We start from the raw sequence: 22,152 nt of genomic DNA on the forward strand, positions 1-22,152 counted from the left end.
CTCAGGTTGTGTGTCATGCACACCCACGGCACCCTCTGCACCAAACCACAACTGACAAACAAAGTGCAGGGACCAAGGGACACTGACCGGCTGGGATCTGGCTGTCGTACAGTGACCACATGTGCTGATTTTTCAGGAGACTCTGTGTCCAATCCCTGTGTCAGAGGAGGAATGGCCGCCTATCAATCACTGGGAACAACTGCCTGGGTAAGTACCAGCCTTGGACACGTCCACAGAGCTTCTCAGACCTGGCCCCTGTGGATCAGAACCACTTGGACAGAGACCCCAGACTTGTGAGCTCATGGGAACAGGCCCTTCTGCAATGGCCCCAGTTGGTGTGTTTCGTTAGAGACTAGAGCAGAGGCCTGCCACAGCCACAGGTACCGCAGCCCCCGCTGCTCATCCCCGGCCCCAGAACTGCCAGCCCCACCCCTGTGCTCTTTGAGGATAGATTGCTATGGAGTGAAACAGGCCCCAGATCTTCTCAGCAGGCAGCAAGTGGACACAAAGTACAACATGGAGAAATAGAGGGAGGAGGCCTAGGATGGCAATGTCAGATGTTGCCCACAACCTTCCTTTTCCTCTGAGTCTTCCTCTGCCTTCTTGAATCCCTGCTGGGACACATGCAAACACACACAGGGCCCCTAACTAGGTCAGATCAGGGTTCCTCTGGCCCAGGATCCTGTCTCTGACCATGGCCAGACCAGAACAGGAAAGTCTTCCACGTCTGGTTTCTGGGAGACGGTGGTTTAGAGTCACCCCAAGCATGGTGTCTTGACCTACAGACATTGATGGGCCTATTCTCTGTGAATAAATCCCATTCTTTTGGACGCCATAACTTCCCATGGAAAGGAGTTCCACAGGTTAGTTATGCATTGTGTGAAAAAGCACATCCTCTTACGCAGCTTGCTGCCTATTCAGGCCATCAGGTGAGTGTCTTCTTCCAGAACGTGATGAGTAAAGGGGGTAGGGAAGAACAGGAGTTTAAAAAATGTATACTGATTTATTTTGAAAATTCTTAAAAATGTCATTCAGCTCTGTAGCTGGTCAAAAACAGGACATGTCATGGAAAAAGTGTTTTCAGAATTTGTTCTAATTTGTTTCAAACCAGCTCTAGTTCTTTGATGCTTTGCATAAGTGAAGATAAAAATTTGGGAAGAGTTTGAATATTCAACAAAGAGTCTGAAATTCAAGAGGGATGCATGCCAAGTGCGTCTCTCAGGAGGAAGCCAGCTGGGTATATCCACAATGGAACAGGGCTGCCAGGGCTGGAGAGCTGCAGGAAGGGATCTGACAGTTATCATGGGTCACCAGCAGGCCTATCGATGGGGGAAGGAGGAGGTGGCAACTGCCCTAAGATCCAGCAACTTTAAAGGGTCTGGATCTCCTGGCTGCTGCGACTGCAGCAGGGGAGGCACATGACTGGAGACCTGGGCCCCTCAGAATTGCTGCTGGATCGCTGGGCAGTGCACTCCAGGGCCCCACCTCGGGCCGCTCTGAGTCGTGTGTCACAGAACCACCCCCATCTGAATCCCCAGCCCTGCCCTTCTGCCTGAGACACAGCCCCTCCCATGAGCAGGGAGCCGTGCCCCAACACACACTACCCAGGGGCCAGGCCATCCTCCCGGCTTCCCAGTCCAGTGTCCAGCACTGCTGAAATAGGAGACCCTTGGCCCAAGATGGGTGAGAAGGGCTGTTCGAAAGGAAAGGGAATGATTGTGTCCCCTGTAATCCTTGTGGATAAGGCCTCAGCTGGGAAACCGTCTCCATTCCAGGGGCCACATTTCAGGAAAGATGTTGACAAACTGGAGAAAGAGACGCAACAAGAATGATGAAAGGGCTGGAAGACGTGAGCCATGGGGGAAGGCTGAAGGAACTGGCCTTGTTCAGTTTGGAAAGGAGGAGACTGAGAGGGGACATGAGAGCAGCTTTCAAGGACCTGAAAGGGTGTTACAAGGAGGGAGAAAAATTGTTGGACCTCTGACCCTAGGCCAGGGGTGTCCAAGCTTTTTTCAAAGAGGGCCAGATTTGAAGAAGTGAACATGCGTGAGGGCCGTCCCCGCACTCTCAGCCCCAAGGCGGAGGACCCACAGGGTCGGAGGCGGGAGGAGAGCGCAGGGCACACCGGCCTCACGGCGGCCCGGGGGCAGGGCGAACCCGCAGCCAAGTGGGGGAGCGGGGCTGCGGACGTGCCCTACAGGGCAGGCTCTAGGACTGCGGAGGCCATGGGCGGTGGCGCGGCCAGAAGCGGCGCGCTGGGCGCACCAGTTCAAAAGAGCACCGGGGAGCCGGGAGAGGGGGAGGAAGCGGGGGCCGTATTAAATCGGAACACGGGCTGCAATTGGCCCGCGGGCCGGACTTTGGACATGCCTGCCCTAGGCCAAGGAGCAATGGGCTTAAAAAGCAGCCAGAGCCATTTAGGTTGGACATTTGGAAAAACTTCCTGCCAGGGTAGGTACACGCAGGAGCAAATTTCCTCAGGAGGCTGTGGAGCCTCTGCCCTTGGAGTTTCTCAAGAACAGGTCGGATAAACACCTCTTAGCAATGGGCTAGTTCCTGGGCAGTTCTGCCTTGAGTGCATGAGATTGGACTAGGTGTCTCTCAGGGCACGTTTACACAGCAGTGTAGACCCGGTGGATTAAGGCATGAAGTTTGGTAGGTTACATGAGGCAATTTGTCCCAAGCATCTTTGAGTTACATGTATTTGTGTCCATAAGTCCATTCCATAAAATATTGAGGGGATGGGGGTGTTGAAACATCACACTTTTAATGACAGAAATATCTTTTGTTTGGGGATTTACCTTATGTAGAAAATATCTCAGAAATGAAACAAACAATTTTTATTGAGGTTGAATGAAATATCATGTCCAACTAAAACAAAGTTCATCAAAATTCATACAAGATGGGAAGCGACTGTCTAGGAAGGAGCATGGCGGAAAGGGATCTAGGGGTCATAGTGGACCACAAGTTGAATATGAGTCAACAGTGTGATGCTGTTGCAAAAAAAAGCAAATATGATTCTAGGTTGTATCAACAGGTGTGTTGTAAGCAAAACTCGTGAAGTCATTCTGCCGCTCTACTCTGCACTAGTTAGGCCTCAGCTGGAGTACTGTGTCCAGTTCTGGGCGCCACATTTCAAGAAAGATGTGGAGAAATTGGAAAGGGTACAGAGAAGAGCGACAAGAATGATTAAAGGTCTAGAGAACTTGACCTATGAAGCCAAGCTTCATGAACTGGGCTTGTTTAGTTTGGAAAAAAGAAGATTAAGGGGGGACATGATAGCGGTTTTCAAATATCTAAAAGGGTGTCACAAGGAGGAAGGAGAAAATTTGTTCCTCTTGGTTTCTGAGGACAGGACAAGGAGTAACGGGCTTAAAGTGCAGCAGGAGAGGTTTAGATTGGACATTAGGAAAAAATTCCTAACTGTCAGGGTGGTCAAATATTGGAACAAATTGCCAAGGGAGGTGGTGGAATCTCCCTCTCTGGAGATATTTAAGAACAGGTTAGATAGACATCTGTCAGGGATGGTGTAGATCAGGGGTGTCCAAACTTTTTTCAAAGAGGGCCAGATTTGATGAAGTGAACATGCGTGAGGGCCGACCATTTTGCCTGACATTCTTTGAACCATTAAAATTAAATGCAAATTAACTATTTTATGCAAAGTTTATTGCAAACGGCAAACGACATAACACCAACTATACATGTTGTGTCCAAATATATTTATAACTGATTTAGACCAACTGACATTAACTGAGATTTTACAATGTATTCATCTCAATTGAAAAAAAAACTTGCCTACACTAATGTGAAGGGTGATACTGAGATCTGGACTGCAGTACATAGGCTAGGTCTGGTTCAAAGGCAGTGGTTTTGATGCGCAAAATGTCATGCAGGTGAGAGTCACTTAGTCTTGTCCTCATGCGGTTCTTGTTAAAGTTCATAGCAGAGAATGTCTTCTCACACATATATGTTGAGCCAAACAAGCTCAGCATTTTCTTAGCCAATGTTCGAATCTCTTGAAACCGGCTCTTATCCAGTTGGCGGTAAAAGTTCACAAGAGAGAGCTGTTGGTGACGACTGCGTAACTCGCTGTCACAATGCAGCTCAATGAGCTCGAGCTGCAGCTGATCTGGAGCATCCTCGGGGTCAACAGAGAATGGAGAGGAGAAAAGGCTGATCTCCTTTTCAATAGCTGCAAAGTCCTGAAAGCGCCGTTTAAACTCCCCAGCCAGAGATGTGATGTCTGCTGCATACCTGCTCGTTTGCGCACTGATATTGTCCTGTGGAAAACTGTTCATTATTTCCTGCAACGCTGAAAAATGTATGGTATTGGGCTGTGTTTGTGACAACTGCCTTATGAAAAGTTGCAGCTTTGTCCCAAAGGCTTTGAGGTGTGAATAAAGCTGGTTCACTGCTGCATCTTTCCCCTGAAGACTCGTGTTCAGTACATTCAGATGCTTTGTTATGTCAACTAGAAACCCCAAATCAGCCAGCCAAATAGGATCAGATAGTTCTCGCATTGGTTGTCCCTTTGTTTCCAAGAATTCTCCGATTTCCTTTCTGAGAGAGTAGAAACGCTGCAGTGCAGACCCCCGACTGAGCCAACTTACATCGTTGTGATATAAAACATCTTCGTATTCAGCCTGGATGTCCAGTAGAAACTGTTTAAACTGGCGGTGGCACAGGGCTTTAGAGCGAATAAAATTAATAGTCTTTAGCACCGGTTTCATAACATGATCATATTTGAGATATTTAGCACAGAGAACTTGTTGATGAATGATAAAATGGAGTTTAATAGCTTTGCCTCCTTCTTCGATCACCTTGTTACAGATTAGGGTTGATAATCCACTTCGTTCACCAACCATGGCAGGTGCCCCATCAGTAATAATCCCAGTAACTTTGTTCCAAGGCACTTTCATGTCATCTATGGCGGAACTAACAGAAACAAATAAAACTTTTCCTCTTGTTTGGTCCGTAAGGCTCTGGAGGTCAAGTAGCTCTTCAGTCACATTCATTTCATCGTCCACCCCTCTCATAAAAATCAGCAACTGAGCTGTGTCAGATAGGTCCGTGCTTTCATCACAGGCTATTGAAAAGAAGTCAAAATCCACTCCTTTGGATGTCAACTGTCTCTTAATATCTGATGAAATCTCTTCAATTCTCCGTGCTACAGTGTTACGAGCCAGGCAAATGTTGGCAAACTCTTGCTTCTTCTCGGGACAGATATTCTCAACCATTTTCATAACGCATTCTTTGATAAAGTCACCCTCAGCAAAAGATTTGCAATTTTTAGCAATTAACGTTGCCACCTCATAGCTCGCCCTTGTGGCATTTTCATTTGACTCCCGGGCTCTTATGAAAAATTTCTGTTGTGACATTAAAACAGCTTCAAGTTGCTTCAACTTTTCACTGCGGTCGTGCCCTATAAGCTTGTCATATGTGCTATGTCTCGACTGGTAGTGTCTCTTGACATTAAATTCCTTATAAACAGCCACAGTCTCTTGGCATATCAGACAAACACAGTGATTCTCTATTTCAGTGAAGAAATATTCCACTTTCCACCTGTCCTGGAAGCGGCGGCCCTCACTGTCAACTTTCCTTCTCTTATTTACAGTCGCCATTTTTTTAAATTGACCAGAAGGGGAAGGGATCATGTGAGCGCAGTGCCAGAGGTTTAATACACTGCCCAAGTAATACACTGCACTAATACACTGCCCAACAAGAATTCTCTTGCCTTTGTGGCTGTTTGTGGCGAAGTCTCTAATGATGAGCTCCGGCGTGTTCGCAGCTCCACGTGCCTGAGCCCGTTTGTGGCGAAGTCTCTAATGTTCACAGCTCCACGTGCCTGAGCCCGCCAGGAAGCTGACAGTGCACTGGGCCAATCACAGATACTGAGCTTGAGCAGCTGCGGAGTCCGTCCCTGATCTCAGCAGCTGCGGAGTCCGTCCCTGCACTCTCAGCCCCAAGGTAGAGGGCCTGCAGGGTCAGAGGCGGGCGGAGAGCGCAGGGCACGCTGGCCTCACGGCGGCCCGGGGGCAGGGTGAACCCATAGCCAAGCGGGGGAGTGGGGCTGCGGATGTGCCCTACATGGAGGACTTTAGGACCGCAGCGGCTGCCATGGACGGCGGCAGCGCGGCCGGAAGCGGCGCCAGTCAGAGGAGCGCCGGGGAGCCAGAAGAGGGGGAGGAAGCGGGGGCTGTCCCTGCACTCTCAGCCCCAAAGCGGAATGCAGGGGCAGGGTTTGGGACCGCGGCGGCCCGAAGCGGCGCGCTGAGCGCGCCAGTTAAAAAAAGCACCGGGGAGCCGGGAGAAGCGGGGGGCCGTATTAAATCTGACCGCGGGCCGCATTTGGCCCGCGGGCCGGACTTTGGACATGCCTGGTGTAGATGGAGCTTGGTCCTGCCTTGAGGGCGGGGGGCTGGACTTGATGACCTCTTGAGGTCCCTTCCAGTCCTATTATTCTATGATTCTAAGTTCATTAGTTTGCTGAAAAAATGAAATGTGAGATTTGGTTTGACCTGAAATAGAGATTTTGTAATCTATCTATGTATCTGTCTAGGCTACCAAACTGAAAAATCAGGTATTTCAACAGCTCTAAGTCATTGGTACACTTGTAGGACTCCAGCGTTTCTTTTTCTCTTTGCCTCATGACATGTACAGATGCAATCAAAGTATCTCTTTCTATTACTGCACAGGTAAGGGCAGGAGTGGGAACAGAAATGGGGACAGAAGAGGAGATGAGGCAGGAGGCAGAATTAATTTCATTTGGTGGCCCCTAGTTCTTATGTTATGAGAACAAGTAAATGACTTTTCCTTATTTTCTTTTCCCACACCACTCATGATTGTATAGACCTCTAGCTAATCCCCCCTCAGTCTCCTCTTTTTTGAGCTGAGAAGTCCAAGTCTTTTTAATCTCTCTTCACATGGGAACCCTAATAACTTTGTTGCCCTTTTCTGAACCTTCTCCAAGGCCAAGATAGCTTTCTTGAGATGAGGTGAAGAGTGAAATGTTGGCAAAGTTGATCTGTTGGACAGACTGTGATCGTCCTCTACGTGTTATGAACCACTTTTCTCTTTTTAAAAGGACACTGGGAGCTGCTAAAAAACCCAACCAATAGACCAGCAGCACCTTAGAGACCAACAAAATATTTAGATGAGATTGTGAGCATTCGTAGGCAAAATCCACTTCTTCAGATGACCGGGTAATAATAAGCCCAGATCCAAGAATGAATAAGGGAAGGAGGGAGGGTGGGGAGAAGAGATCTGATCTGCTGTCAGTTACTGACCAGAACCCCCCTGACTATCAGTGAGGAAACAGGAAGACAAAGCTAATGGCAATTTGAATGTGGTTGGATAGGCCAGGGCTGAGTGCAACTTGAGTTTCCCATTCATCTAGCTGTTAAGAAATAACCCGCCCCCTGAAACAACAACCCCCCCCAGCTCTCCTCACTGGACTTTCCCCTACACCAGGGATGGGCAATCATTTTTCATGGGGGGGGGCACTTTTCCAGGGAGGGGCGTGGGGTCTGGACGGAGGTGGGTGCAGAAGGGAGCTCAGGGAGGTATTGGGCTGCAGGCGAGAGTGTGGGGGTGTGAGAGGGAGTTTGGGTCAAGGAGGGCGTTGGCAGCAGGCCTGGTGCAAAGAGGCAGATGGAGCAGCCGGGCACTCTGAGCCCTGCGGCTGCTCCCTGCCTGTGGCTCCAGTGGAGGACGGGGTGTGGGGCGACTGAAAGGCTTGTCGGCCGGGTCTGGCCCCTGGGCCGTATCATGCCCACCATTGCCCTAGACGTTATCAAACAGCGAATCCTTGTGGGCACCAGGCGACAGACTTGCCGGGCCCTGGGCATGGTGGGGGAGGGACAGTTTTGGGACTGGAAGGGGAGGGGCTGTGGGTGGAAGAGGTGGCACTAGGGCAGCCAGCCCTGAGCGCCTCCCAGAGTGAGCCACACACAGAGACCCCCACCCTCCAGCAGCCCTTAGCACCTCCAAGTGTGTCACACACACACACACACACCCTTCACACCTCCTGAAATGTCCCCCTTTCCCCTCCCCCCCCCACATGCCCTTCCCTAGCCCTTAGCACCTCCTGGAATGTCCTCCTCCCCCCCCCCCCCGCACACATATTCACACACTTTCCACCAGCCCTTAGCCCCACCTGGGATGCTGGGCTCTGGCAGCAATTTACTGATTTAGGTCTCTGGCTGCCCCCTCTGCCCCAGCAGCAGTAGGGACAGTTGGGAGCTCCAGGCCCTTTTGAATTGGTGGCGCCTGCCCCCTTTGCCCGCCTTGAGACCGGCCTGTGGGCACCGTGGTGGGGTGGGCCTGGAGAAGGAGTTTGTGGGTGGGGCCAGGGCATCAGTTCCCACCATTCAGGGAGCTCCCTGGGAGAGAGGGCTGGGAAAGGCACCGAAGGCCCCTCTAGGGGGAAGGACGCTGCTGGCCGAGGCTGCAGGGCACAAGAGGAAGGGGCGAGTTTCAAGGGGCCGTGGGGATGAACCCAAGGCCTGTGACCAGGATGCATTTGAAGGGAGGGGCACCCCCGGGATTTCAGAGATGGGCCTAGAGGAGCCTCCAGCAGCATTTCGAGTGGCCTGGCCAAGGGCTGCAGGGAGGCAGTAAGTGCAGAGCCTGGTGCACGTTTCCCTGTCGTTCCCCCCGGGACCATCACTCCAGCAAGCAGCGCCTGGGGCAAAGTGACGTCAAAGTGGCACCTTCCCGCCAGGCCCCTTTCTCGCTGGGACCTGCCCAATTAACCTGCCTCTCCATAGAGCCAGGTGGTGTCTTAACCAATCGCCTAGCTCCAGCATTGGCCAATGTCTGAGGGAGGGAGGGAGGAAGAAGGGAAGGGAAGGAGATGGAGGGAAATGAGGAGGGAAGGGAGAGGGAGTAAGGGATCAAGAGAGAGAGGGGAAAAGATGAGGCGAGAAGGGAGAGGGAGAAAGGAAGAGAGTGAGGGAGAGGGGGAAAGACCAAAAGGGAAGGAAGAGGAAGAGAGGGAGGGAGGAGGGGAGAGATGAGGTGGAGAGGGAGAGAGGGAGGAAGGGAGGGAGGGGATGACGAGGAGGGAAGGGAGAGGAAAAGGGGGTGTTCCTGGGCCCTGCCCCTATGCTGAGCTGTCTGAAGTCGGTACAATCAGCCACACTGGGTTTTGTCTCTGGAATTTGCTCTCTTGAGTCCAGCGGCCTCCACCAAGGGTTGGGCTGAGATACCGGGAAGGTTTCCCCCAGACAGCAGTGCTGAGTTTCACGAGGGGGCAGAATGGGGACAAAGATGAATTTGCAGCTATTCACCTCTCCCAGTTTCAAACAGCAGGTTGCTCAGTGCGGTACCAACACACACACGATGTTCAATCCGGAAGATATGACTGGAGCTGTGCAAGTAACCAGGGTTTTGGTTCAGTGGTGAGACTGAATTTTTTTAAAAAATCACATCAAACTGGAATTAAAATCCAGTTTCTTTGGCAAACGGCAAAATAAAAAAGTTTGGGTTAAAATGTTTTGTTTGACCCAACACAGAGCGTTCTGTTTCATTTGGGATTTTTTAACTTTTTTTTTAGAATAGAGTCAAGGCCAATTTCAAAATGAAAAGGCGTTTTGAACAGAAAATCTAAACATTTCTTGTAGAAACACTTGACATAAAATATTTCAACTTTTTCTGAGGTTTCTTCCAGGCCGACACATTGGCAAATTCACCTTGAATTCGCAACATGTTTTGGTCGAAGCAATTTTGCACTTTCCAGGGGAAAGGAGCTGGATCAGAACAAGTTTGCCCAGCTCCCTTATGGCCATCTTCTCCCCGTATTGGCTTTGTCTGAATAAGAACTGACGCCTGGTTTGTACCAGTGGGTACGCAAAGGCCGAGTCCGTGACGAAGCACAAGCTGCATCTCCTCTGCCTCAGGGACCAAGTCACACTACTGACTCAGTTCTCGAATCCAGAATCTCGATGGCTGATGAAAACGTTTGGGTGCATGAGGCTGCAGTAACAGGACTGATTTTCTGAGCTAGTTTTACCTAGAGCAGCTCAGCTAGTTGTGGTCCAAGGCGGCCAGCACACGTGTGCGTACGGCACCTAAGTCACTCTCTGGACGTCAGTAGAACTACCCCAGTGCTCAGAGCCAAGCAGATGCGCTGACTGTGGTTAAATATAAAATCTCAGAAATTCCCTTCTCAGCCAGGATCACACAGGTACCAGTGCGTGTGCTGGTTACTGCCCTTTGTTTGTGTCCCTGGGTTTGTCTAGCTGGGTGTTTCTCTGTCTGCTGAGTTCCTGGGGCAACACGTGTGTTTAAATAACACGTTTTACTGCATCTCTTTCAGGGCGAGATGGCCAGGCAGACGCCGAGAGGAGACGCTGGTAAGAGGGACACCAGGGGCCCTATTCCGGCCTGACCCCTAGACTTTGCTCAGCCCTGGCATAGACAAGGGAGCCCCACAAGCTCTCGGGGACAGAGGCAGGTTCTGAGGGCACCGTTGGTCCCCAGCACCGTGTAGAGGCTCCAGCATGGCGGCCGTTCCAGGGAGGCAGTGACGTGTCCTGTGCAACTTTGCCTTCTACAGAGACAACCCCCGTGAGAAAACCTTTCCCAGGGTCTGTCATTCCGTCCGTACGCCAGGCTGCCGCAGGAGCTGCACCTGTACCAGCCCCTGCAGCTTGTGAGAAAGGGGACGAGAGGGGAGGCAGGGCAGGGCCTTGTTCCCGTCCAGGGAGAGTCCGTGAGTCACACACGCCACATCCCTGGCTCCCTGGGGCACTTCCTCCGAGCTGGGCAAACTCCAGCCCTGCACCGTGCAAACAAACACGTGTGAGGCGGGGTGGCCCGTTTGCTTTCTCCTACACAGTATGAGGGGAGAGCTGGAGGCAATTTACAGCCAAGACGGCCTGGCTCCCTGGGTGCAGCACACAAGGGGCTGCACAGGGGACTGTGGTGTGGGCATGGCAGGGGTTTGGCAGGGAGCCCAGCAAGGCCACGTCCTGCCCTAGGGCCTAAAAGAGGAGGGCCAAGGGCAGTCGTGCAACACTCTGAAAGCCTCGTGTGAGGAGAGCTGGAGCAGAGGACGGGCTGGGACAGTGCAGGGGCCGGTGGGGGGGCAGCGTTCTGCAGACATTTTGGAAGGTAGCAAGAAGGAGCGTAAATTCCCTGGGAAAATGCTCAGAGGTCTGGGAGGCCCGAGCTCCGTCCGCAGGAGGACGTGGCCTGACCACAACAGGGGATGCTTTGGACGTGCCTCGTGTTTCCCTTGGATCCAGGGCAAAGAGCCTCAGCTCCAGGGCCGGGGTGTGTCCATGTCCCACCAGAGACAGGTGCTGTGGTTGGACAGTGAGCAGTGCTGTGTAAGAACCGGCCCTGTGGGCCAGGGGCCACGGCAGACTAGAAAGAGAGAAGTTGCAGGCTCAGCCCAACGGGGAAGGGAGACACATTCAGGGGCTGTGTTGTGACTGGACAGAGGCCCTGGGGTGTGTTGGGGAGGCCAGCGAGGAGAACGCTGCATAATCCAGGCGGAACACATGGGCTCTGGGAAGGAACTCTGAGGTCGGGCTGGAGAGGGAAGGAAGCTCCTGGAGGGGCTGATGGGGAAGGACAGGTTGGATCTGGACGTGGCTGACATGTGCAGAGTGAAGGTGAGAGAGGGCTCAACACCTGCCCCCAGATTGCAGGGCTGAGGGGAGGTGGGAATGGGGGAGGAGGGAGCTGAGAAAAGTGACAGAAGAAGGAAGAGGAGACGTGCAGGGGAGAGGAGAAGGGGCTCAGGTTTGGTCACGTTCAGTCTAAATGGACAGGGCACCCCCAGGGACAGAGCCAAGAAGAGATGAGGGATGGGATGGACATTAGTTACGCCGGGCCTCTCAGCCCCTGACTGTGCTATTTGTTGCTGGTTTATTAAAATGTACATAATGAGCTGTAACTCCTGCTCATGCTCTCGTATCTGCGCAATGGTGCTCTCATTGTTCAACCTGTCGCCAGCAGTTGCAGATGACGGTGGGATATCGGAGCTCAGAATCATCCTCGTTGGCAAAACCGGTGCTGGGAAAAGTGCCACGGGAAACACCATCCTCGGGGAAGGAAAGTTTGAGTCCAAACTTCGAGCAACACCAGTGACTGTGACTTGTGAAAAGGGGCAAAGGAGCTGGAAGGGGAGGGAGCTCGTGGTGATTGACACCCCTGCCATCTTTGACCGAAAGGTGTGTGATACAGTGGTACACAGTGAGATCAGTCGCTGTGTCGCGCTCTCCGCCCCAGGCCCCCACGCGCTGGTGCTGGTGACCCAGCTGGGCCGTTACACTGCAGAGGACAAGGAAGCCGTGAAGCGAGTCCGGGAGATCTTTGGAGATGGAGCCATGAGGCACATGGTCGTCCTGTTCACCCGGAAAGAAGATTTAGGGGCTGGCTGCTCCCTGCACAACTACGTGGGACACTCAGAAAACAAAGATCTCAAGGGGCTGATTCAGGCATGTGGGAACCGCTACTGCGCTTTCAAGAACAGAGCAACCGGGGCAGAGCAGACGGAGCAGGTTTCGGAGCTGGTGGAAGTGATCCAGAGAATGGTGCAGGAGAACGGGGGCCGGTATTACACCAATGAGATGTACCTGGAGCCCCATTTAACCGAGCAGAATGTGAGAGGTTACACTGGACTTAATAAGAGGTCTGAGCTGATGACCGTGGACGCTGCTTGCATCAAGTACAGGAAAGTGATTTGGGGCATCGTGGCGGCTGTGGGGGTTTTTATTGTCCTGCTTCTTTTGATCTTCCTCATCACTAACAGCCACTGACAGAGTCTCAGTGCAACTGAACCTGACTTCTTCCCAAGCACCTCAGCTTCTCAGCACCCGCACCTTCTCCAGTGCTGCCCATTCGTACAATGAACAAACTTCGTTCTGTGCTCTCTTATCTTATTTTAAAATATCTTAAAAAGGTTTTTTCTTGTGAGATGACGGAGTGACATCATCACATCACTCTGGCATTCCACAGACTCTGCCTCGTACGACCTCCCTGTCCCAGACACTGGGATGGCCAAGCCCAAGATGTGGCTATGAAAATGGTCATTTGCTGAATTGTTTTGTGCCCTTTTGCAGATACCCGGTCAATAATATTTAGGCTCCAAGGTGCTGAAATTCCCACTGAAAAGGAGTTACACCCTGAAACCAATTAGGCCCAGCAATGCTGAGTGCAGCAGTGCCTAAATACTTGGAAAGTCTGTGTCTACAAGGCATTTCACTTACAGAGTTAGCCTTGGATTTTGACACGTTTCAAAGTTACAATGCTAAGATTAAGTTTCCTTGCAACTCTGTGATGGTTAAATTGATTTCTCAGAGCAAATGCAGGCTGTGAAGCTACAAATCCACAAGTCCCAACTGGCAAAGGGTCACTGTCCTATAACAATAACTCCTATGTCACCTGTCTACCACCTGGCTCTCAGAGGCCTGGTCTACACTAGATGAGAAAGGTCATCTGAGGGTTCACAACTCCAGCTACACAAAATGTATAACTGAGTCAGCGTACCTTAAGCCGAGCTGTGCCAGTGTCTATACAGTGGAAGGCCGCCAGGAGCACATCTCCCGTCAGCTTCCCTTGCTCCAGTCCTTGCTGAAGGAGGGGACCGGATGGGGGCTGCCCTCAGCAACCAATTTGGGGGCCTATACTAGACCTGTCATATGGAACATTAGAAGATCGACCTCCGGAGCTTTGATATTCTCCTTCAGTGTAGAGTGTACATTTGTAAGGCCACGTCTACATTACATCCCCTTTTCCAAAAAAGGGATGTAAATTAGGCACTTCGAAATTGCAAAAGAAATCAGGATTTAAATTTCCCATGCTTCATTTGCATAACAACTGTCACTTTTTTTTGAAATGGGGCTTTCAAAAAAATCGGCCATTTAGACTTAGCTCGATTGAAATTAAAACCCTTTTTTGAAAGATCCTGTACGCCTCGCACAGGCTGGGGGCGGTGTCTCTGTGGAGCCAGCGAGCTTGGTGAGTTGTGGGGGAGTCCAGATCAGGGTACACTGAGGAAAGGTTCTTACTGGGGATTGGGGAATTGGGAGCAGCAAGGGAATCCTGCAAGGCGACGGGAAGGCTCAGGCAGAGGTCACAATGTGGCTTATAATGCTGAGCAGCCTGGGAAGCATCACAGTGTTGTCGCGTTGGCAGGACTGACTCTCACTTGGCCGAGGTTCCCCTCCAAGCCCTGGAACATCATGGCCTACGAGAGTCGCAGATGAGAAGGCTGGAAACAGACATAACAATGTAAGAGCGGCCAGACTGGGTCAGAGGAAAGGTCCATCCGGCCCAGTGTCCTGTCTGTACACAGTCGCCAATGTCAGATGCCCCAACGGGAAGGGACACAACAGGTAACCCTCATATGATCCCTCCCCTGTCATCCACCTCAAGTGAAAGAGAAGCCAGGGACACCATTCCTCCCATCCTGGCTAATAGCCATCAATGGACCTGTCCTCCATGAATCTATCTAGCCTTTTTTAAAATCCCTTTAAAGTCCTAGCCTTCACCACATCCTCTGGCATGGAGTTCCACAGGTCGACTGTGCACTGAATGAAGAAAAATTTCCTTTTGTTTGTTTTAAACCTGCTGCTTATTCATTTCATTTGGTGACCCCTAGTTCTTATATTGTGGGAACAAGTAAATAACTTTTCCTTATTCACTTTCTCCGCACCTGTCATGATTTTATAGACCTCTATCATATCCCCCCTTAGCCTCCTCTTTTCTCAGATGAAAAGTCCAAGTCTTTTTAATCTCTCTTCATATGGAACCTGTTCCAAACACCTAATCAGTTTTGTTGCTCTTTTCTGAACCTTTTCCAATGCCAAGAGATTGTTTTTGAGATGAGGTGATCACATCTGGACACAGTATTCAAGATGTGGGTGTCCCGTGGTTTTATACTGAAGCAATAAGATATTTTCTGTTTTAGTCTCTTTCCCTTTTTCAATGACTCCTAACTTTCTCTTTGCTTTTCTGACTGCCGCTACACTCTGAGTGAATGTTTTCAGAGAACTATCCACAGTGATGCAAGATCTCTCTCTTGAGTAGTTGTAGCCAAATTAGTCCCCATGCTATTGTATGAGATTATGTTTTCCCATGTGCATTACTTTACAATAATCAACATTAAATTTTATTTGCCATTTTGTTGCCCAGTCACTCATTTCGGTGAGATCTTTCTGAAGCTCTTCACAGTCTGCTTTGGTCTTGAGCAGTTTAGAATAATCTCATCGGCCTTCTCTCACAAGGGATGGGGGAAGCGCTACCGGGTGTTGAATTGTCTGGGGTTAAGCGAGGCAATGAAAGACAGTTTTCTAAAATGTCGCCATTAAAATAGCCCAGGTTGAGGAACCCTTGAAACGTGGATACATGAGTCATGGGGAGTTTGTGCTAATGTGGATTATTTGGAAAACCAGATGAATATTAAATGGGCAAAGGTCAGTGACAAGCGGGTGGGTTGAATTACTCCGGAGCCATTCTCAGAGGCTTGTGCTGAGGAACTGAGAAGTGCTGAGAGGATGGGGGAGTCCAGGATCAGGAGAAGATGCTGCTGAGTTGTTTGCACAAGGAGAATGTGGGAAGGGGGCAGTTCCCAGCTGGCACCTCCTTGTGGCAGCTCTCTCTCCGGAGGGTGTCTCCGGAAAGTGGTCACTCCGTCTCGGCAGTGACCTGTCTCATCCTGAGACGTGTCCCTCCAGCCAGATCATTTACAAGTCTCTGCTCTGCCGGGGCAAGCCCTGGTCAAAAAGCAAGAGGGGGGCGGGGGCAATGCAAAACCAAATGAGTGAGCAAGAGTGAAAGGGGAATGATCCCTACGCAGCATGTACCGTCCCTCCTTTCCCAGGGGAGGGGCTTTCAGGAAGTGGTAGCTGGCAAAGCTCCCACCTCCCGTCAGCCCTTTCCTCAGAAGCTGGGGGCCGATGGATGTTCTCTGCCCTGGTCTGCCCACAAGTGAGCTGTTGGTCCCCATTTGCCTCCAGCCAACCTGTGCATGGCCTGCTGGTGTGATACGGTGGGGGCAGGAGGGGTGGATGAGCCCAGAGCAGCTCCTTAAGCCCTGGCTGTTCAGTGTGGGGTCCATATTCCCTAGCACACAAAGGCAACTCCAAGTGTAAGCAGCTCAGGCTGTTGTGTCCCTGGAAAAGGGGGGGTGGTTGGGAGTTCAGGGACCCACCTTCGGAAAACAGATCCCCTCCTGGTGCTCATAGTCACAAACGTCCGTCACAGGAGGGCAGTCCACTGAACACAAGAGAATAGATGGTCCCAAGCAAGAGGAATCCAAGTTTGCATCCCATCCAGCCAAGGTTAGTGCGGCTCTGATAGACACAGGACTCCCCGGAGATGATCCTGGAGAATTTTCTAAGACCTGTCCCATTGGAGGTGGCCATGGAGTTTATTGACTTTGTCCAGTGAATGGTCAGGCAAACGAGGGATGGAGATTCAGGGGATAGCTGAGTTAGTCTGTTACAGAAAAAAACAACACATGGTCTGGTAGCACTTTATAGACTAACACAACATGTAGATGGGATCATGAGCTTTCGTGGGCACAGCCCACTGCTTCAGATGACCGGAGTTATGAGTGAGGGATATGAAAACTCGAAAAAAATAGGAGAAGGGAAAAGGGCAGGGGGAAAGAGAATGATGCTCTCTCTTCCACCCTCTTCCTTTTTTCTTTACATATGTGGAGAATGGGTGCTAAACCTAAGCAGATAAAAATCAAAGTCACTAGATAGATTGCTAAGACAGGAAGGATACCACTCAGGGTATCTCTACACTACAAAGTTAGTTCAAACTAACGGACGTTAGTTCGAATTAACTTTCATAGGCGCTACACTAGCGCTTCACTAGTTCGAACTTAATTTGAACTAACGGAGCGCTTAGTTCGAACTAGGTAAACCTCATTTTACGAGGACTAAGCCTAGTTCGAATTTACTAGTTTGAATTAAGGGGTGTGTAGCCCCTTAATTCGAACTAGTGGGAGGCTAGCCCTCCCCAGATTTCCCTGGTGGCCGCTCTGGCCAACACCAGGGAAACTCTATTGCCCCCCTCCCGGCCCCGGACCCCTTAAAGGAGCACGGGCTGGCTACGGTGCCCATGCCAGGTGCAAGCCTGCCAGCACCCAGCCAGCAGACCCTGCACCTGGCACGGCTCGAGTCAGCCACTCGATACCCCCCAGCCCTCCCCCTCTTCCCGGGACCAGGCTGGCGGCTCCCGGGAGCTTGCCCGGGACCGCAAGAGGCGGGCACCCGCCTGGTCCAGTGCAGACATCATGGACCTCGTCCACAACCTCCACACTAGGCACAGGAAAGCGGCCGTCTAGGGCAGGAGAGCTGCCAGCCTGGCCACCCAGGAGCAGGTGTGCATGAAAATCAAGGGGGTCCACTGAGACCCCCGACCCTGAGCACTGAGCTTACAATGGCCGTACTGGGTCAGATCAAACGTCCATTTAGCCCAGTAGCCTGTCTGCCGACAGCAGCCAACCCTAGGGACCCTGGAGGGGATGGATCAAATACAGTGACAAAGCCATTTGTCTCGTGCCATCCTTCCACAAACTTCAGGCAGGCACACCACTCCTACCCCCTGGCTACTACCACTCCATGGACCCAACCTCCATCACTTTATCTCACTTCTCTTTAAACTCTGTTCTAGTTCTAGCCTTCACAGCCTCCTGCAGCAAGGAGTTCCACAGGTTGACTCTTTGCTTTGTGAAGAACAACTTTCTGTTACTAGTTTAAAGCCTGCTACCCATTCCTTTCCTTTGGTGTCCTCTAGTCCTTCTATTATGGGAACTAATGAAGAACTTTTCTGTATGCACCCTCTCCACCCCACTCGTGCTTTTATTAGACCTCTATCATATCCCCCCTCCATCTCCTCTTTTCTAAGCTGAAAAGTCCCAGTCTCTTGAGCCTCTCTTCATATGGGACCTGTTCCAAACCCCTCATCATTGTAGTTGCCCTCCCCTCTCCCAGCCTCTCTCTTCCCCTCTCCCACCTCCTTTTCCCAGTCTCCCCCAGTTTTGTTCAATAAAGAGAGTTTCTATTTTTGAACACATTTGTCCTTTATTTTGTACATCAGGAAGGGGGGCTAGGGAGGGGTAAGTGGAAGGAGGTGAGGGAGGAATGGGGCACGAGCCCCCGATGGGGAGGACTGGGCTGGCTCTGCGGGCTTCTGGGGGTGGAAGCTCTCCTGCAGCCCCCCAATTGCCCCCTCTCCCCAGATGGCAGCCTGCGGCAAGTGCAGCCGGGCTGATGGCCGAGTGCTGTGATGTACCGAGTGTGGGCACTCCGGGCAATCCAAGCCAGGACTGCTTTGCAAGCGGGGCACCCCTGAGAACTGTCTGTCCGGGGTGGGGGTCGGGTCCCTTTAAGCGCAGCCCTCGGCTAGCCTGAGACAGCAGCTCAACGCTCTAAGTCCTCCTCTGATGTCCTGCCGGCACTGCTTCCCGCCATCCTTAACCCCGGTTCAGGGTCCACTCTGTGTGGACATGCTAGTTCGAATTAGCAAAACGCTAATTCGAACTAATTTTTTAGTCTAGATGCACTAGTTCGAATTAGCTTAGTTCAAATTAGCTAATTTGAATTAAGTTAGTTCGAATTAGCGCTGTAGTGTAGACATACCCTGAGGGAGTCAAAATCTGCTTCTCTGAAATCCAGGGTATGTATTTTGCTGCTCTTCTTTTTTCCTTTGCTCAGGATTCTGTAATCGACCATCGCATGATCACTGCTTCCCACTTTGTCACCCCCTCAACTTCCCCTATCAATTCCTCTCTCTTTGTGAACAGCAGATCAAACTGTGCACGGCCCCTGGTCGGATCCTTCAGCACTTGTACCAATAAGTTATCCCCAAGATTCTCCAAAAACTTCCTGGATTGCCTGTGTACTGCCATATTGGTCTCCCAACAGATGTCAGGGTGATTAAGGTTGCCCATGAGAACCAGGGCCTGTGTTCTGGAAGCTTCTCTCAGTTGTCTGAAGAAAGCCTTGTCTGCCTCATTCACCTGATCCAGTGCCTGTAGCTGACACCAACCACAACATCACTGCTGTTGTTTGCACCTCTAAATTTAACCCATAGACTCTCAACAGGCTTTTGTCCCTCTATATACTAAAGGGCTACGTCTACACTGGCATGATTTTCCACAAATACTTTTAATGGAAAAGTTTTCCGTTAGAAGCATTTGCGGAAAAGAGCGTCTAGATTGGCAGGACGCTTTTCCGCAAAAGCACTTTTTGCAGAAAAGCGTCCATGCCAATCTAGACACGGTTTTGCGCAAGAAAGCCCCGATCGCCATTTTCATGAGCTGGGCTTTTTTGCGCAAAACAATACCGTGTTGTCTATACTGGCCCTATTGCACAACAACATTTGAGCAAGAGGGCTTTTGCCCGAACGGGAGCAGCACAGTATTTCCTCAAGAACACTGACGATCTTACATGAGATTGTCAGTGCTCTTGTGGAAATTCAAGCGGCCAGTGTAGACAGCTGGCAAGTTTTTCTGCAATAGCAGCTCCTTTTGCGGAAAAACTTGCCAGTCTAGACGCAGCCAAGGAGTGTGATGTCTGCAGTGGAAGAGGAATAGCCTACCCCAGGGCAAGATAAAGACTTTCCTTTTAAGCTGTGAGATGGCTCTGGGGATGGTCTGCTCACTCAAACCACCCTGCCAGGCATGGTCTGTAGATTTAGGATGAGTTGTCACATAGGGGCAAATGGATATTCTGCTTAATCCATTGTTACCATTGTCCTCTACATGGAACAAAACAAAATGTTTCCAAGGATGCATCTACACAGCACCCTTCACTCGGAATGAGATACACAACTTGCAGTGCGCAACTTGTGTATCTTATTTTCAGTGTATTTTGAAATAACATGCTATTTTGAGACATTCCTTAATCCTCATGTAATGAGCGTGACAGGAATGTTGAAATATTATGCCCGTTAGTTTGAAACATATTTTGAAATAACCAGCAAGTTTAAAATATGTGTGGTAGCCATTTTGGGATAGCAATTTTGGGGTATCTTGAATTAGCTCCGCTATCCAGGCTTACCCTAAGGAACAAAGGGAAAAAGGGTTACATTGATTGGCGATGGACTCTCTTCTAATGGCACATTTTTTACCATTGATTCTAGTGAAGCAGGATAACTGGCTAAAATCCCATCCTGGTGCAATAGCACACACAGGCAGCAATTAGAACCACCAATAAATAACTATATGGAGCTAATGGAAAAGCAAGGAAATAGGCAATCAAAATAAACTAGAATTTAAAAACTGCCAGCCATTGATAAGGGAAGCTAAACACTTCGGGTATGTCTAGACTACATGGCTCTGTCAACAGAGCCATATAAACTAGCCTACCTGACATAGTCAATGAAGCCGGGATTTAAATATCCCCGGCTTCATTAAAATAAAAATGGCCGCCGCACTGAGCTGGATCAGCTGATTGTGGGCACGTGTGAGTCTAGATGTGGATCAGTTGACAAAGGAAGCCTTTCTCGACCAATCCCTTATGTCTCGTGAAACGTGGATGGTGAATCACATTTAAGGCTGGCTGGCCTGGTGCTTCTCAGGGATGTGTTGCTATGAGCCCGGCTGCACTTTTTGCAGGCTGCTATCCGGGAGGTCCATCGGGGGGGCTGTCAGTATCCAGGAGGCCCTGCAGGAGAGCTTCCACCCTGCGAGAGAGCTTCCATCCTGAGAAGCATTAAGAGCTCCCTGGTCTGCCCCACTGGGAGCTTGTGCCTCATTCCTCCCTCACGTCCTTCCACTTACCCCTCCTGAACCCCCCTTCCTGATGTCATATAAAATGCACTTATTTCATGAACACAAACTCTCTTTATTTAACAAAACTGCGGGGGATAGGATGAAACTCTGGGGAGACTGGGGAAAGGAGGCAGGAGAGGGAGAAACCTTGGAGGAGGGAGCTGGAAGGGGGAAGCCAGGGGAAGAAGGGGGCTGTTAATTCAGAATAACTAAGCTGTGCAGACATACCCTTAGAGGGTATTCCTCCTGCAATGAGGTTTAACAGGTAGTTCGAAATAGGGCTTCATTTTGAACGCCTATTTCAGTTCCACATGTAGACACGGGCAGTTATTCTGGGCTTGTCAATTTGAAAAATGGCGCCTGGCCGGGAAGATGCAAATCAAGCGCAGGATATTTAAATTCCGGGCTTGATTTTGCAGTTTTGAATGCCTGCATTTGCAGTCTTATTTCGGATTAGGCTGCAAATGTAGACATACCCTTAGAGTGTCATCAGAGTGGAACAGGAGGCAGAGGAACAATGTTAACCGAGGGAACATGAAGGAATGTGGAGAGTTAGGCTAGAAATAACTCAGCCACATGGCTAGAGCAATGCTCAGTGTGCTCGTGGTGTTACATCGGCTCCTGCGGGTTAAAACACTAAAAGTAAAAAATCAATAGAAACCAAGCCCCACGTGAGTTGAGCTGAAGACGGTATGGGAGAGGCATGAAAAATAACAGGAAACCTCAGACCGGAAAACAGCATGAGGCAGGTGAAATGGCTGCACAGAGAAATTATCAGCTTTACGAAGCTCAGGGTATGTCTACACTACAGAGTTACTTTGAAATAACAGCCCTTATTTCGAATTAACTCTAATGGCTTTCTATACATACAAACTAATATTTCGAAATTAATTTGAAATAGTGGAGCGCTTATTTTGAATTAGGTAAACCTCATTCTACGAGGAATAACACCTAATTTGAAATAGCTAATTCGAAATAAGTGCTGTGTAGACACTTATTTCAAATTAGCTGGCCTCCAGCCCTTCCCAGGTTGCCCCGGTGGCCACTCTGGGCACAACCAGGGAAACTCGTCTGCTCTCCCCCCAGCCCCGGAGCCCTTAAAGGGGTAGACTCTGGCAACAGTGCTTGTGCCAGTTGCAAGCCTGCCAGCACCCTGCCAGCAGACTCTGCACCTGGCACACAATGAACCAGCCACCCGCTGCCACCCAGCCCTCCACCGCTCCTCAGGATCAGGCTGGTGGCTCCCAGGAGCCTGCCCGGGGCCACAAAAGGCAGGCGCCTTCCTGGTCAAGTGCGGAGATCGTGGGCCTCATTGAGATTTGGGGGGAGGCCTCCAATGCCCACATTCTCCACACTAGGTGCAGGAATGCATCTGTCTACAGGCGGATGGCTGCCAGCCTGGCCACCAG

General features: G+C 50.6%; 2 protein-coding genes across 3 annotated transcripts in view; both read left to right on the forward strand.

The window, feature by feature from the left end:
- Nucleotides 1-22,152, forward strand: part of LOC142825160 (GTPase IMAP family member 5-like) — a 257,445-nt gene that overhangs the window by 16,770 nt on the left and 218,523 nt on the right. The gene's annotated exons all lie outside the window — the stretch shown is intronic.
- Nucleotides 157-15,255, forward strand: LOC142825162 (GTPase IMAP family member 2-like). Its single transcript, XM_075916898.1, has 3 exons — nucleotides 157-207; nucleotides 10,319-10,355; nucleotides 11,968-15,255. The coding sequence occupies exons 1-3, from the start codon at nucleotides 172-174 to the stop codon at nucleotides 12,768-12,770; spliced, it is 876 nt and encodes a 291-aa protein (XP_075773013.1). The 5' UTR covers nucleotides 157-171; the 3' UTR covers nucleotides 12,771-15,255.

The sequence above is a fragment of the Pelodiscus sinensis genome, unplaced genomic scaffold, assembly GCF_049634645.1.
Source record: "Pelodiscus sinensis isolate JC-2024 unplaced genomic scaffold, ASM4963464v1 ctg40, whole genome shotgun sequence".
In the NCBI taxonomy this organism is placed as follows: domain Eukaryota; kingdom Metazoa; phylum Chordata; order Testudines; family Trionychidae; genus Pelodiscus; species Pelodiscus sinensis.